Raw genomic sequence first — 16176 nt, forward strand, 5'->3', positions numbered from 1 at the left:
GTGAAATAAGCCAGGCACAGAAAGAGAAATACCACATGTCCTTACTTAAATATGGGAGCTAATAAAAAAAATAAATAAAAAAAGAAAGAAGCATACAGCAATCACAATAATATTTTGAACTTTTAAGAGAGGAAAGCAGAACTAAGTTTACCAGAGGTAGGAAAGGGGGAGGAGGAGGGGAAAAAGAGAAGAATTGGTAAAGGGCTATGAAAACTGATTACATTGTATAATGAACTATATGCTGATTATCATGATAAGAACATCACATATTGAACACAGGTATTGATATTCAATGCTGTACCCCACAGATATGTACAATTAACTATGTTCCAACAATAAATAAATAAATAAATAATAAATAAAACATGCTCCCGAACAACACATGGGTTCAAGAAGAAATTAAACAGGAAATCAAAAAATTTGGAACTAACAAAAATAAAGACACATCATACCAAAACATGTGGGATACTGCAAAAGCAGTACTAAGACTACTTTATTGAGATCAAGTATTGAGAGTGTTTATTGCAATAAACACTTACATCAAGGCTCTGATGACCTGGGCCCTGAATTCAGGCACCAGCCCGCACCCTCCCCAAATCCCGGAGAAGGCACACCCACTGTCTGACTGCATAACAGGCACCCCAGGTGAGCACAGCTTACTCCCATGACTGGGCCTCAACTGCAGGTGCCGGCCTATGACTGCCCCAAGCCCCGGAGGAGGCACACCCACCAACTGAGCAGGAGATGTGGCAGCCCACCACATACTCAATTGCAATGATAAGAGAAAAGTCACTAGCAGAGCCTACAAGTAGAGGAGGAAGACTTTCCCCTCAAGCCCACTCCAGGGTAATAGAAGTGGTCATACCCGATGACCAAACATCAACAAAAAAAAATTAGAACTCCAAATAAACAAGAAGATATGACTCCACCAAAGGAATGTGGTAATTCTCAAGTACCAGACCCCACAGAGCAAGAAAACTTTGAGATATCTGAAAAAGAATTCCAAGCACTGATCTTAAGGAAACACAAAGAGATATGAGAAGAATCAATTAGAGAACACAATGAAACAAGAAAAAATATCCAGGATATGAAGGAGTTAATTTACAAAGAGATTAACACCTTAATAAATAGTGTAACAGAACTCCTAGAACTGAAAGAGTCACTCAATGAAATAAAAAACAGAACAAAAAGCTTGAGCATCAGGCTAGAGCAAGCAGAAGAAAGAATTTCAGACCTCAGTGATGGTCTTTTTGAAATAACCCAGGCAGGAAGAAAATCTAAGAGAGCTAGCAGACAACATCAAGCACACAAAAATCTGAATCATGGGTATTCCAGAAAGGGAGGAGAAAGGAAAAGGCACTGAAAACCTATTCAAGGAAAAAATAACAGAAAATTTCCCGGGTATAGGGAGAGATGCACCTTCAGATTCAGTCCAAAAAGAGGAGAGGTCCAAGACACATTGTAGTCCAACTGGCAAAACTCAAAGACAAACAGAAAATTATAAAAGCAGCAAGTTTAAAGTGTCAAGTCAATGACAAGGGAGCCCCCATCAGAAAACATCAGACTTCTCAACTGAAAACTTACAAGCCAGAAAAAAATGGGATGATATATTCAAAATATTAAAAGATGAAAATTGCCAGCCAAGAATTCTATATCCAGCAAGATTATCCTTCAGAAATGAGGGAGAAATAGTGTAATTCCCAGACAAACAAAAATTATGGGAGTTCACTACCGCATGACTAGACCTGCAAGAAATATTTAGAGTCCTGCATCTGCAATCTGAAAAATGATAATCACTATCATGGATTTACAAGAAAGAGCAAAATCTGCCATTAAAACCAAAATGCAAATGAGAAAGAGAAAGAAGCTAAATCAATTCATCTAAAAAATCCAACTAACACTGAAGATGAAAAATAAAAGGGGAAGACAGGAAAGAATGATATTTAAAACAGCTAAACTAAAAGCAATATAATGTTAGGAGTAAAGCAATACCTGTCAATAACAACCCAAAATTAAATGGATTAAACTCACCATTCAAAAGACACAGAATGACTGATGGGATAAAAAAGCTAGACCCAAGTATATGCTGTCTTCAAGAGATACACATCAGTTATAAAGACACACACGTACTAAAAGTGAAGGTATGGAAAAAAATATACCATACAAATGGAAATCAAAAATGAGCAGGAGTAGCTATTCTTATATCAGATAAAATAGACTTCAAACCAAAAACCCTAAAAAGAGACAAAGGGATGCAACATCCCTTCATGATAAAGACTCTCAGCAAATTATGTGTAGAAGGAAACTATCCCAACATAATAAAAGCCAATTATGATAAACCAATTACCAATATCATCCTAAATGGGGAAAGGTTGAAAGCTTTTCCCTTAAGAACAGGAACACTGGATGCCCACTCTCACCCCTCCTATTTAATATAGTAGTGGAAGTACTAGCCAGAGTAATGAGGGAAGAGAAAAAAATAAAGGGCATCCAAATTGGAAAGGATGAAGTCAAACTATCCCTGATTGCAGATGACATGATCTTATAGAAGAAACTATAGACTCTACTAAAAAAAATCTTTGTTCTGAACAACAATTTCAGTAATGTTGCAGGATACAAAATTAACACACCCAAATCAGTAGCATTCTTGTACTCCTGTAATGAACTAGCAGGAAAAAAAAAATCAAGAAAGCAAACCCATTTACAATAGTTGCCAAAAAAAGTAAAATACCTAGGAATCAATTTAACCAAGGAGGTGAAAGATTTCTACAATGAGAACTACAAATCACTACTGAAAGAAATTAAAGAAGACACAAAAAGATGGAAAGACATACCATGCTCTTGGATGGGAAGAATTAACATTAAGAAAATGTCTATTCTACCCAAAGCAATCTATAGATTCAATGCAGCCCTCATCAAAATACCAATGTTATTCTTCACAGAAATAGAAAAAGCAATCCTAACATTCATGTGGAATGACAAAAGACCTTGAATAGCTAAAGCAATCTTGAGCAAAAGAAAAATACAACTGGAGGCATAACACTACCTAACTTCAAATTATACACAAAGCTATTGTAACTAAAACAGCATTATACTGGCATAAAAATAGACACTCAGACCAATGGAATAGAATAGACAAGCCGGAAATCAACCCACACACTTACAACCAACTGATCTTTGACAAAGGCAACAGAACATATTCTGGGGAAAAGACAGCCTCTTCAATAAATGGTCCTGGGAAAATTGGATCTATATGCAGCAGAATGAAACAAGACTTTCACCTCTCACTGTATACCAAAATCAACTCAAAATGGATTAAATATAAGACCTGAAGCCATAAAATTACTGAAGGAAAACATAGGGGTAACACTCCAGGAAGTAGGAATGGGCAAAGACTTTATGAATAAGAACCCCAAAGCACAAGCAACAAAACAAAAAATAAACAAATGGGACTACATCAAATTAAAAACCTTCTGCACAGCAAAGGAAACAATCAACAGAGCAGAAAGACAACCTACAGAATGGGAGAAAATATTTGCAAACTATACATGCAAGAAGAGATTAATATCCAGGAGAGATAAAGAACTCAAACAACTATACAGTAAAAAAAAAAAAATTAATACAGTTAAAAAATGGGCAAAGAAGATGATTAGACATTTTTCAAAGGAAGACATACAAATGGCGTACTGGTATATGAAAAAATGCTCAACATCACTAGTCATCAGAGGAATGCAAATCAAAACCACTTTGAGATATCATCTCACCCCAGTTAGACGGGCCATTATTAAAAAGACCAAGAACAACAAATGCTGGTGAGGATGTGGGGAAAGGTGAACTCTTCTGCACTGTTGGTGGGACTGTAAATTAGTACAGCCATTATGGAAAACAGTATGGAGGTTCCTCAGACAACTACAGATAGAACTATGATATGATCTAGCAATCCCACTACTAGGCATATATCCAAAGGAATGGAAATCATCATGTTGAAGGGATACCTGCATGCCCATGTTCACTGTGGCTCTATTTACAATAGCCAAAATATGGAACCAACCCAAATGTCCACTGATGGATCACTGAATAAGGAAAATGTGGCATATATACACCATGGAATACTACTTTGACATAAAAAAGAATGAAATTGTGCCATTTGCAGAAACATGGATGAGTCTAGAGAAAATTATGTTAAGTGCAATAAGTCATATAAAGAAAGAGAAACATCACATGTTCTCACTTATAACTAGGTGCTAAGAAAGGAAGAAAGAAAAGACCAAAACAATACATTGAACTTTCAGAGGAGGAAAACAAACCTAAGGATACTAGAGATGGGGGGGAGCAGTTGGAGAGGGATAGGTTGGGTAGAGGTCATAAAGAAAAATCACAATTTGTAATAATAATATGCTTAGAATGAATAATAAAAAATAAACATATCAAAAGAACAGAAAGACCTTGAATAAACAATCTAATGCTACACCTCAAAGAACTAGGAAAACAATGACAATCCAATCCCAAAAATAGTAGATGGAAAGAAACAATTAAGACCTGAGAGAACTAAATGAAACAGAGACCCCAAAAAATGATACAAAAGATCAATGAAGCAAAAAGTTGGTTTTTGGAGAAGACAAAAAAAAAAAAAATAGACAAGCCATTAGCTAGGCTAAGTAAAAAAGGGAGAAGACCCAAATAACAAAATTAGAAATGAAAAAGGAGACATTACAACTAATACCACAGAAATACAAAGAATCATTAGAGACTATTATAAACAACTATATGCCAACAAATTTGAAAACTTGGAGGAAATGGATAAATTCTTGGACATATACAGACTACAAAGAGTGAATGAAGAAGAAATAGAAAACCTGAACAGAACAATAACAAACAATGAGATTGATGTAGTAATCTGCAGTCTCCCAACAAGTAAAAGCCCAGGACTGGATGGCTTTACTGCTGAATTCTACCAGACCTTTAAAGAGGAATTAATACCAATTTTCTTCAAACTATTCCAAAAAATTGAAACACAGTCCATTCTCCTGAAGTCATTCTATGAGGCCAGCATCACCCTGATACCTGAACCAGACAAAGATACAACAAGTAAAGAAAACTACAGTCCAATATCTCTGATGAACATAGATGCAAAATCCTCAACAAAATATTTGCCATCAGAATACAGTAAAACATAAAAAAAAACTACACCATGATCAAGTGGGATTCACCTCAGAGATGCAAGGGTGGTTCAACATATGCTCATTAATAAATATGATATACCACATCAACAAAATCAAGGACCAAAACCATATGATTATTTAAATAAATGCAGAAAAAGCATTTGATGAAATTCAACATTGCTTCATGATAGACTCTTGGCAAATTGGGTACAGAAGGAAAATATCTCAATGCAAGAAAAGCCATATATAGCAAACTCACCATCAATATCATCCTGAATGGGTCCCTCAAGAACAGGAACAAGAAAAGGATGCCCAATCTCACCATTCCTATTTAACATAGTATTAGAAGTACTAGCCAGAGCAATCAGGCAAGAGAAAGAAATAAAGGGCACCTGGATTGGAAAAGGAAAGACAGAAAGGGCATCTGGATTGGAAAACTGTCTCTGTTTGCAGATGACATGATCCTATATATAGAAAAACCTGAAGACTCTACCAAAAAAGTTTTAGAGCTGATTAACAATTTCAGTAAGTTGCAGGATACAAAATCAACACACAAAAAAATCAGTAGCTTTTTAATACTCCAACAATGAACTAACAGAAAAAGAAAAAAAGAAAGCAAGCCCATTTACAATAGTCACTACCCCCCCCCAAATATCTAGGAATCAATTTAACCAAGGAGGTGAAAGATGTCTACAATAAGATCTACAAATCACTGCTGAAAACAATTAAAGAAGACACAGAAATATGGAAAGACATCCCATGCTCTTGGATTGGAAGAATTGACATTGTGATAATGTCCTTACTACCCAAAGCAATTTACAGATTTGGTGCAATCCTCATCAAAATACCAATGACATTCTTCATGGAAATAGAAAAATAAATTCTAATATTCATATGGAACAACAAAAGACCTCGTATAGCCAAAGCAATCTTGAGCAACAACAACAAAAACCAAACAATAAAAACTACCCAGAGGCATAACACTACCTGACTTCAAATATACTACAAAGCTGTAATAACCCAAACAGCATGGTATTGGTATAAAAACAGACACTTGGACAAATGGAACAGAATAGAGAACCCAGAAATCAACCCACAGACTTACGGCCAACTGATCTTTGACAAAGGCAGCAAGAACATACAATGGGGAAAAGACAGTGTCTTCAGTAAGTGGTGCTGGGAAAACTGGGCATACGTATGTGGAAGAATGAAACTAGACTCGTACTTCTCACCATATATCAAAATCAATTCAAAATGGATTAAAGAATTATACATAAGACTCAAAACTATAAAACTCGAAAATGAAAACATAGAGGCAGCACTTCGGGAAGTAGGACTGGGCAAAGATTTTATGAGGAAGATCCCCAAAGGACAGGCAACAAAAAGAAAAATAAACAAATGGGATTATATCAAACTAAAAACCTTCTGCATAGCAAAAGAAACACGTAATGGAATGAAAAAATGACCTGCAGAATGGGAGAAAATATTCACAAAGTATGCATCTGACAAGGGAATTAATATCCAGAATATACGAGGAACTGAAACAACTTAACAGTAAAAAAACAAGTAACTCAATTAAAAAATGGGCAAAGGAAGAAAAATTTCTCAAAGGAAGACATACAAATGGCCAAGAGACATATGAAAAAATGTTCAACATCACTAAGCGTCAGGGAAATGCAAATCAAAACTGCATTGAGATATCATCTCATGCCAGTTAAACTGGGTATTTTCAAAAAGACAGAGAATAACGAATGCTGGTGAAGATGTGGAGAAAGGGGAACTCTCCTACACTGTTGGTGGGACTGTAAAATAGTGCAGCCATTACAGAAAACAGTATGGACGTTTGTCAAACAACTACAGATAGAACTGTCATGTGACCCAGCAATCCCGCTGCTGGGAATATACCCAGAGGAATGGAAATCATCATGTCGAAGGGATACCTGTACTCCAATGTTTATTGCAGCACTATTTCCAATAGCCAAGAGTTGGAACCAACCCAAATGTCCATCATCAGATGAGTGGATAAGGAAAATGTTGTATATTTATTTATACAACGGAATACTACTCCACTCTGCTATAAAAAAGAATGAAATATTACCATTCGCAGCAACATGGATGGACTTAGAAAAAATGATAATATGTGAAATAAGTCAGGTACAGAAAGAGAAATGCCACATGTTCTCACTTATTTGTGGGAGCTAAAAATCAATCAATCAATAAATATACAAACAAATGGGAGGGGTGGGGAAGAAGACACAACAATTACAACAATTCCTTGAACTTGTTAAGACAAGTGAACAGATATGATGTTGAAGAGTGGGTGCGGTGAGGGGGGAGAGAGGAATTGGTAAAGAGACGTGAAAATCAACTACAGTGTATATTGATAAATTACAATAAAAAAAACCCTTAAACCATTAAAATAAGCAACTTAGCCCCAGACTGGCAAAAACATACCAAGAGATATCACAGAGTTTAAAAGGAATGAAAGTATAGAATCTTGACCCTCTTGTCTCTGTATCCCTTTTGGGGAGAAGGCAAACAGAGGATGACAGTAAAGAAAGAGGTTAATTTCTGCCAGAAGCCTTTTAGATTGGTTCACTCTGAGGGGCAGCATCAAGAGAAGAAATGGGCTGCCTAGCATTAAAAAAAAAATTTAATTGACACATTGTAGTTGCACATATTTACAGGGTACAATCTGATGTTGCAATACATATATATGTTGTATAGTAATCAAGGTGGGGTAGTTAGTATACCCATCACTTCATGCATTTATCATTTCTTTGTGAGGGCTGCCCAGTATTTTAAAAACAAGAAATATCATATGTTTAAAATCCATTCCAAAATGAGTACTTACAGCAGTTTTATATGCAGCTTCAACGTAAAATACAAGGTTCTGTATGAAATTGACTTCATCTAGGCTGTGAATGATATGAAGCCCTGAGGAAAAAGGGAATAAAGTTATGGAGCTGACTAATGATCACTATGAGCTGTACAGGCAGCCATAGGGACTAAGTGACCTCACTATTCCCAAGTAATCCTATGTAGGAACAATGGAAGGCACTTTGACTCCTTAACCATAAAAACAAGACCACAAATCACTCCTAGGCTAGTTTCCAACTAAGTCAGATACAAGCAAATTTTAACATGGAAGAATTTTTACTATTACTTACAGATTTTAATAGAAAGTCTCAGACTCCCGATTCTATAGGTAACTAATTTATAATATGCTTACATATGCAAACCTAGGCATCTGGGGAAAAAAAGACAAATACTCCAAAAAAGAGTTGGAAAGAATCTAAATACTAAGCAAGAAGTACATGAAATTAGGACTTTAAGGAGGACTTAAAACCATTTTAAAAGTGAAAATGATAGTTATTCTAAATGTTAGCTGTACAAAAATAGTTATGGCTGACATACAGAGTGTTTTGCATGAATTATCCATTTAATTTTTACAACTATCATAAGAGGTGGGTACCTCTATTTTCTGCATGAGGCTTAGACAGGTTAAATATTTATCCAAGGTCATGTTACTAATAAATAGTGGAGCCAAGACTCAATTGACTGTCGACTTCTGTTTCATTTCAGAGACTGAGTTTCTAACCAAGATGCTGTATTGCCTTCTAATATTTACAATATGCTCCACTTTTGTTTAAAATCTCCCCTCTCTATGGAAAAGTATATTACTAGGAGGATGTTAATAGTAGACATTTTTGGTGGTGAGGTTCAAAGTAGCTCTATTTTCTTTTTGTTTGGACATCTTTGTAACTCTATTTTCTTTTTGTTTGGACATCTTTGCAATTTTACAGTATTCTACAACAAATAGGCATTATTTTTGTAATTAAAAAGCTGTATAAAAAAGTAAAATCATATTAAATAAGGTATAAAACTGCAGGATACACTTCATAAAATTTTATATAAAATTATTAAATCCTGAGCACTAAAACTTTTTATATGTGTAAAATTTACTAAGCAATTAACTTTTAAAACATCTCTTTCACAACAATAAATATTATTGTGTACATATTACCTAAAGCCTTTGTTTAGACTAAGAAACTAAACTAAGAAATCATTTCAGAATTGAAAAATCAGGAAGCTTGTTTTTCCTTTCCAGCCCATAAACAAGCAGGAAGAAGTGAATATCAGGTTAGCTGTAAAGACTAAACTTTTAAGATTCTCATATTTTCCTGGAGGAATCCATTCTATTAAACAAAAGTTTCTGTATCCACATTTGTCACAAAAACAGGTGTGTTGGTTTAATGGAAATGATTACATGTGCCAGCTGTATAGTTGTGTTATAGCCAGAAAAAGCCAGGAATTTCCAGTATGCTGAGCAATGAGCATACCTACAGCAACTAGATCTAGGGGAAAAAAACCTTCTTTAAAAGGGTCTGGGAATGGAAACAAGTCTGACATTCTTAGAAGCATGATGTAAAGTAGTTGTCAAATGTTTCCTAATGTCAGCTTTCAAATGAACTCCACCGTAAGTGCCCTGGATAACACTCATTCCAGTTCAGAAACAATTCTTACTACAAAAATGCCCTTTACAAGTCAGCACTTAGTAATACTCTTTCATGAAAAAATTCAAACTGTACTAAAAGGTATACAGAGAGTCTTCCTGCTACCTGGAACCACATCACCTTCACCCCTGCTAAATCCCCTCTCCAGGGGAAACCAGTCTTACCAGTTTCCTCTGTATCCTTTCAGAGATACATCATGCATATATAAACATGATGCAAAGGGTAGTATATTATATTGCACGTTGCTTTTTACATATGTAATTTGGAGATAATTTCGAATATATCTATCTATTTTTTTTTTAATGGCTACATAGCATTCTGCTGAATGGCTATGCATGTAACCAGTTTCCTACTGAAAGACATTTAGGTTGCATGTAATCTTTCATCACTACAATCAATGCTGCAATGAATATCTGTGTATATATATCTTTATGCATATGTGCCAGTTTATCAGGGTAAATTCTTAGAAGCAGAATTGCTGAGTCAAAGATTTATGCATATTATTTTTCCAGCATTTTATTATAAACATTTTCAAGCAAACAAAAAAAAAAAATGAAAGAATTTTATAGAGGACACGTGTATACCCACCATCTGGACTCTACCATTAACATTTTACTATACTTTGTTCATTATCTTGATTGATATTGTCTATTTGATGAGACAACTTCATCATATCTTCCTTTATTTCTGTAAGCATGGTTTCCTTTAGATTTTCGGACATTTTTTATAGTAACTGTTTTGACGTCTTTGTCTCCTAAGTCCAACATATGGGCTCTTTCAAAGGCAGTTTCTGTTACCTGCTTTTTTTCTTGTGTATGGCTCATACCTTCCTGTTACTTTGCATGCCTCATAAGTTTTTGTTGAAAACTTGGTATTTTAGATAATATAAGAATTCTAGATACTGACATTTTCCTCATTTTTGTTTATTTATTTAGTGATTTGGCTGGATTTCAGTGAAGTCTATTCTCACCACAGTATGCAGCTTCTGATGTTCCTCAGAGGGTAGGTGCACTGTCACCCTGGGAAGACAATGTTTCAGCAGGGGCATCATCAACTGTCTCTTTCCCTGATCTATTAAGTGTCTGCCTCTGTTGGTATCATAAGCAGATGCTTGCCTCCACTCATTTCCAACTGATTGCTTTATTGTTTTGTACAATTCCCTGAGGTATAAATTGCTCTATAGTCGTATCCAATTAAATTCAGGCCCCTTTTCAGGTGGTCTTTGAGGCAAGTCCTTGAGACTTGTTGCAAAACTAACAGGGCCCTTTTTAGCTATCTCTTTCCTTGGTTTTCTCTACCAAAACTTCTAGCTAGTCTATGATTTAGTTTCGTGCTCCTTTTGAGCTACTAGCCTCCTCTTAATTGCTTAGAATCAAAATCTCCATTGTTTTTCAAGGGGGCCCTTAGGCTTGAAATTTCCCATAAGCTGTTCCAAATAAAGTAATTCTCTTGGGAAGAAGTATGGAGCTTTCTGTTCTTACAGCCTGCCTTGCCTCACAGCAAAATTTCTGTGCCAGTACTCTAGAGCTGGTAATGAGAACAGTGGCCCACTTCTTCTAGAGTGGGCCTTGCTTTAAAAACTGAGTGCTGGACAGAGGTGGTAGCCTCTAATCTTATCAGCTTGACTCTCCCAGCAGGGGACCTCTACCCTACTAGAGAGGTGGGCCAAGGGCAGTCACGGCCTTGTATTGTCACCCTGCCCTGCCCAGGGTAAAGCTTCCATTTCACTAGTGGAAAAAAAAAGAAGGGTTCATTACCAAATATTTATCTCTGTAAGAAAAGGAGAAGAATATTCTGAGGGAATTCCTACCCTGGATGCCCTTAGTACCAAGGAGCTCTGTAACAGATAGGAAGACAAAGAAAGTGAAATGTCTAAAATGTAGTGTCATGAGAAGTATATTAACTTACTCAGGAAGATCTGGCAAAGGTCCCATTAAATTTATAAACTGGGTGCAATCAGATTCATCACCTCCTCCCCCAAATTTAGCAGGAAAAAAAGCAAATTATGTATGTTCTTTCTTACATTTTCCTTTTTCAGGTAAAGCATTTAAAGCTAATAACAAAACCAACTGAAAAGGGTGTATTATTCAAAAATAAAAAAACAAATACTTGGATTCTGATTCCTAAGTTAATTTCCTTAATATAATTTGTATGCCTATAGACAGATGCCTTGTTTATAATTTATTCATAAAGAGTAATATGAAGTAGGTGATTCAATTTATATTTATACTAACTGAAGGCTTGTCAGTATACAGTATGAGAACAAGCAATAGACCCTAGCCATTCTTTCCATCTCATAGTACCTGAGGATTAATAAACAATAAAAAAAAAACCTGTCTAAAGAAGATCTACCTCAGACTTCCTGGTTCTTAATTTAAAAGAATATTAATTTTTACCCAGACTTGTTTCTCAATATAAAAGAATACTAACTAGACCTCAAAGAGTTGTTTACCTGTATAAAATTTGCAAAATATTATGTTTCCAATGTGCTTCTTTGAGCGATGTAAACAGCTATGCTGTTTTCTGGGCAATACCTCCACAGACGCCATGTGCACCAGAGCAAGTGCTCCATGTTCTTCACTCCTTGTACTGACCTGAGGCAGTCATTTGTGCTAAAAAGAGCAGGTACACAGAGGTAGCATCCAACTGCAGGTGTCCCCACTGGTCATCACCCACTACGGTGGCACAGGTTTTGGTGTTGTACTTGGCATGGAGGCTATCCTTAGTGCTCTGACTATACTTGAAGGATTCTACTTTATCCACCTGAAAAAAATCAAAACAGTAAAAGGACATGCAGGAAAATCAACCCATATGCCACACCTCTGTAGTACTCTAACATACATCACTGCATTCTGTCTTTAGGCAATTGTGAATATTTAAAATGCATTGTTAGCTCTTTTTCCCTACACTTAATACAACTGGGAAAGTTGGGTATTTTTGTTTTTCAATTTAAGCAATTTAATTAGAAAGTAGTACCAGGTAGTCAAAACCAGCTATTTCCTATTTATTGCCTCTCTCTCTCTCTCTTTTTTTTTTGGTGGCTGGCTGGTACAGGGATGGGACCCAGAACCTTGATGGTATCAGCACCACGCTCTGACAACTAAGCTAACTAGCCAGTCCCTCATTGCCTCTTTCACTCTTCAGGTCATTGCTTTGTCACATGGTAGACAAAATCTGAGATTCAGAGTGTCTGATGAGAACAGCTTAGTAAGAGATAATTGAGTGTGAAAAGATACATTTGTTCCTGAAACTGAGGTAGGAACATTGAGGGGAATTAGCACAATAGGATATATTTTGAAGAAGTAATGAAAAGAGCTGGTGAGAGACACACAAAGTGACAGAGAAAAGGTATGACAGAAAGATGAAACCAGAGGTCAGAAGGGAAACATTGTGCAAGGGACAACTGAAAGACTCAGTTCTTGAAACTTAGATTTGATTATGTATGCCTCTGACATATGATAGTAACTATTAAACCTTAAATATGGTTCATGAAATTAGTGACTTTAAACCTATTTGGTAAAGTGAAGGTAGAAGGTGCAAATATCTAAAATACAAAAAAAAAAAAAAAGGCAAAGATAGGGAAAAAAGAGAAATGATAGATGTGAGACAGCCTAATAGAGTACTGATAAAGAAGTTCAGAAGTCTGAAGTTGATTTCTTCCTATTTTAGACTTGTATGCCTCTGGGCAATCACTTTATCAATCTGGGCCTCAGTGTCTTCTAATAAAACATAAACTTAATCTCCAGAAAATCAAGTCAATTTGTGCAACATGCTTTAAGTTCTCCCAGGAGAAACAATTTTTTTATTAAAACACTTGTATCTGGAAAAAATACCATAAGAAAATTGAAAAGACAAATAAGACTGCTAAAAAATATTTGCAATGCACGTGACAAAGGATTATTGTCCCTAATGTACAAGAACTACTCAATAGGCAAGAAAGGGACAATGAAAAGGAAAAATAGATGAAGGACCTAGCAGGTAATTCATGGATGAGGAAATGCAATTTTCAATCTATACATGAAAGGATGCTCAACTTCACTCAAGGTCAGGAAAATGCATATTACCACAGGGAGATACATGTCCAAGGTCACTTTATCTCCAATCCTAAAACCTAAATCAAAAGTTTTTGAAAAGGTTTTTTTTCCACTAAATTTCACTTCAAAATTTGTTTGGTGGCAACACCAGATTCAAATTCATTTAGGGCATGGTGCTGGTGGCCCCTACCCCTTGGACCCAGAGATAAGCGACTGCAGCCACAGCAGGCTCTGCTGAGGTGAGCTGAGACACACGCAGTGCTGGGGGCTAATTGTAGGACCACGGATTCTGAAACAGGACCCAAGGCGGTGTAATATAGCTACTACCACACTTACTGTCATGCAAGGACAATTCACCACCACAGTAGCAGACAGGGCCACTCTACAGATAACCTACTGCTCACTCAATTACACTGATATAAGAAGAGTCACCAGTAAAGCCTGCAAATAGAGTAAGAAATCTGTATCCTCATAGCCAACCTCAGACTAATAGAAGGAGAAAATCCGCTACCAGATGACAAAATGTCAATGAAAAAATACTACAACTACAAACAAACAAGATATGACATCACCAAAGGAATAAATCAATGCTCAAATTTCAGACTCCATGGAACAGGGAATCCTTGAAATTTCTGAAATAGAATTCAGAGCAATGATCCTAAGAAAACTCGAAGAGATAAAAGAGGACTCAATTAGAGAACATAATGAAACAAGAAAAAATATCCAGAATATGAATGAGGAAACTCACAAAGAGATTAATACCTTAAAAAAGAGTATAGCAGAAATCCTAGAAATGAAAGATTCACTCAGTGAAATACAAAACATAATAGAGAGCTTGAGTGGCAGACTAGAGCAAGCAGAAGAAAGAATTTCACATCTTGAAGATGGTCTTTTCAAAATAACACAGGCAGACAAAAAAAGGAAAAAAGAATTAAAAATAATGAGGAAAATCTATAGCAGACAACCTCAAGTGCTCTAACATCCGAACTGTGGGTATTCCAGAAGAGGAGGAGAAAGGAAAAGGTATTGAAAGTTGAGAGATCATGTAATCACCCCCAAGCCCCTCATTGTTTCCAATCCAAGTTAAAAATAACTTTTCTCCAGTGAGCACTGAATCACTTCAATGTTGACTCTTATGAAGCTCTACTCCACCTTCAAATGTAGCCAGTAAATTCAGCTTTACTACAGTACTATAAAAATGTGAAAGAACCATAGCAGCATCTAAAACAGAGGTGTTGGCACTATGTTAGTTTAGAGAAAATCCTAAACTGAATAGTAATCCAAAAATTTAATGATATTTTGCCTAGTTGTCAAAAGAGTTACAATAATTACTTTGTCATAATGTGTACGTTATATTGGAAGCATTTGAGAATATTACTATGTAGGAATAAGTCCACAAAGTATCATTGTTCTTAAGGGTTTTTTTCCATTATCAATAAATTACCAATATACAACCTTCACTGTAACACTGTCCTCTGATTAGAGGATTGGCTTATGAGCAAATAAACATTATAAAGAGATTAAAAAAAAAAAAAAAAAAGAAAACGTATTCAAGGAAATAATGACAGAAAAATTCCCAGGTGTAGGGAGAGATGCAGACCTTCAGATGCAGGAAGCTCAAAGATCCCAAAACAGATTCAATCCAAAAAGATCCTCCACAAGACACAGTATAGTTAAATTTGTACAGCTCAAAGACAAAGAGAGAATGATAAAAAGAGCAAGAGAAAAGCGTTAACTCACCTATAGAGGAACTCCCATCAGAGTAACAGCAGACTTCTCAACTGAAGCCCTACAGGCCAGAAGAAAGTGGAATGATATATTCAAAATACTAAAAGAAAAAAATTGCCAGCAAAGAATTCTTTACCTGGCAAGGCTCTCATTCAGAAATGAGGGAGAAATAGTGTATTTCCCAGATAAAAAAGTTGTGGGAGTTCACCACATGACCAGCTCTGCAAGAAATTCTGAAGGGAGTCACTCATCTGGAGTCTGAATAATGGTGACCACCAGCAGGAACACACAAGAAAAAGCAAAACCCACAGTTAAAACAAAAATGCCAGCAAGAGAAAGAAGCTAAATCATTCCACCTTAAATTCCCAAACAACATTGAAGAAGAGAAATAAAAGGGGAAATAATGATCAAAAGATATTTAAATCACCTAAACAAGTAGCAATTAAATGACAGGAATTAAACAACACTTGTCAATAATTACTCTAAATGTAAATGGACTAAACTCCCCATTCAAAAGACAAAGATTAACTGACTGGATTAAAAAGCTAGACCCAAGTATATGCTGTCTTCAAGAGACCCACCTCACCTTTAAAGACACACAGAGACTAAAAGTGAAAGGATGGAAAAAGATATACCACGCAATTGGAAACCAAAAACGAGCAGAAATAGCTATTGTTATGTCAGACAAAATAGACTTTACACCAAAAACATAAGAAAAGACAAAGAAGGCCATTG

General features: G+C 35.9%; 1 protein-coding gene across 5 annotated transcripts in view; it reads right to left on the reverse strand.

The window, feature by feature from the left end:
- The window catches only part of PHKA1 (phosphorylase kinase regulatory subunit alpha 1), a 143493-nt gene that overhangs the window by 112098 nt on the left and 15219 nt on the right, over positions 1–16176 (reverse strand). For 4 of the 5 annotated variants that reach the window (XM_063083045.1, XM_063083044.1, XM_063083043.1 and 1 more), the window contains 2 exons: positions 12274–12442; positions 8017–8099 (listed from right to left, as the gene is read on the reverse strand). The exons of the other annotated variant lie outside the window; for it this stretch is intronic. In XM_063083045.1, the coding sequence (XP_062939115.1) occupies positions 8017–8099; positions 12274–12442 (252 nt within the window). The remainder of the gene's footprint in view (positions 1–8016; positions 8100–12273; positions 12443–16176) is intronic. 5 annotated transcript variants of the gene reach the window in all.

Source organism: Cynocephalus volans, chromosome X, assembly GCF_027409185.1.
Source record: "Cynocephalus volans isolate mCynVol1 chromosome X, mCynVol1.pri, whole genome shotgun sequence".
Lineage (NCBI taxonomy): Eukaryota > Metazoa > Chordata > Mammalia > Dermoptera > Cynocephalidae > Cynocephalus > Cynocephalus volans.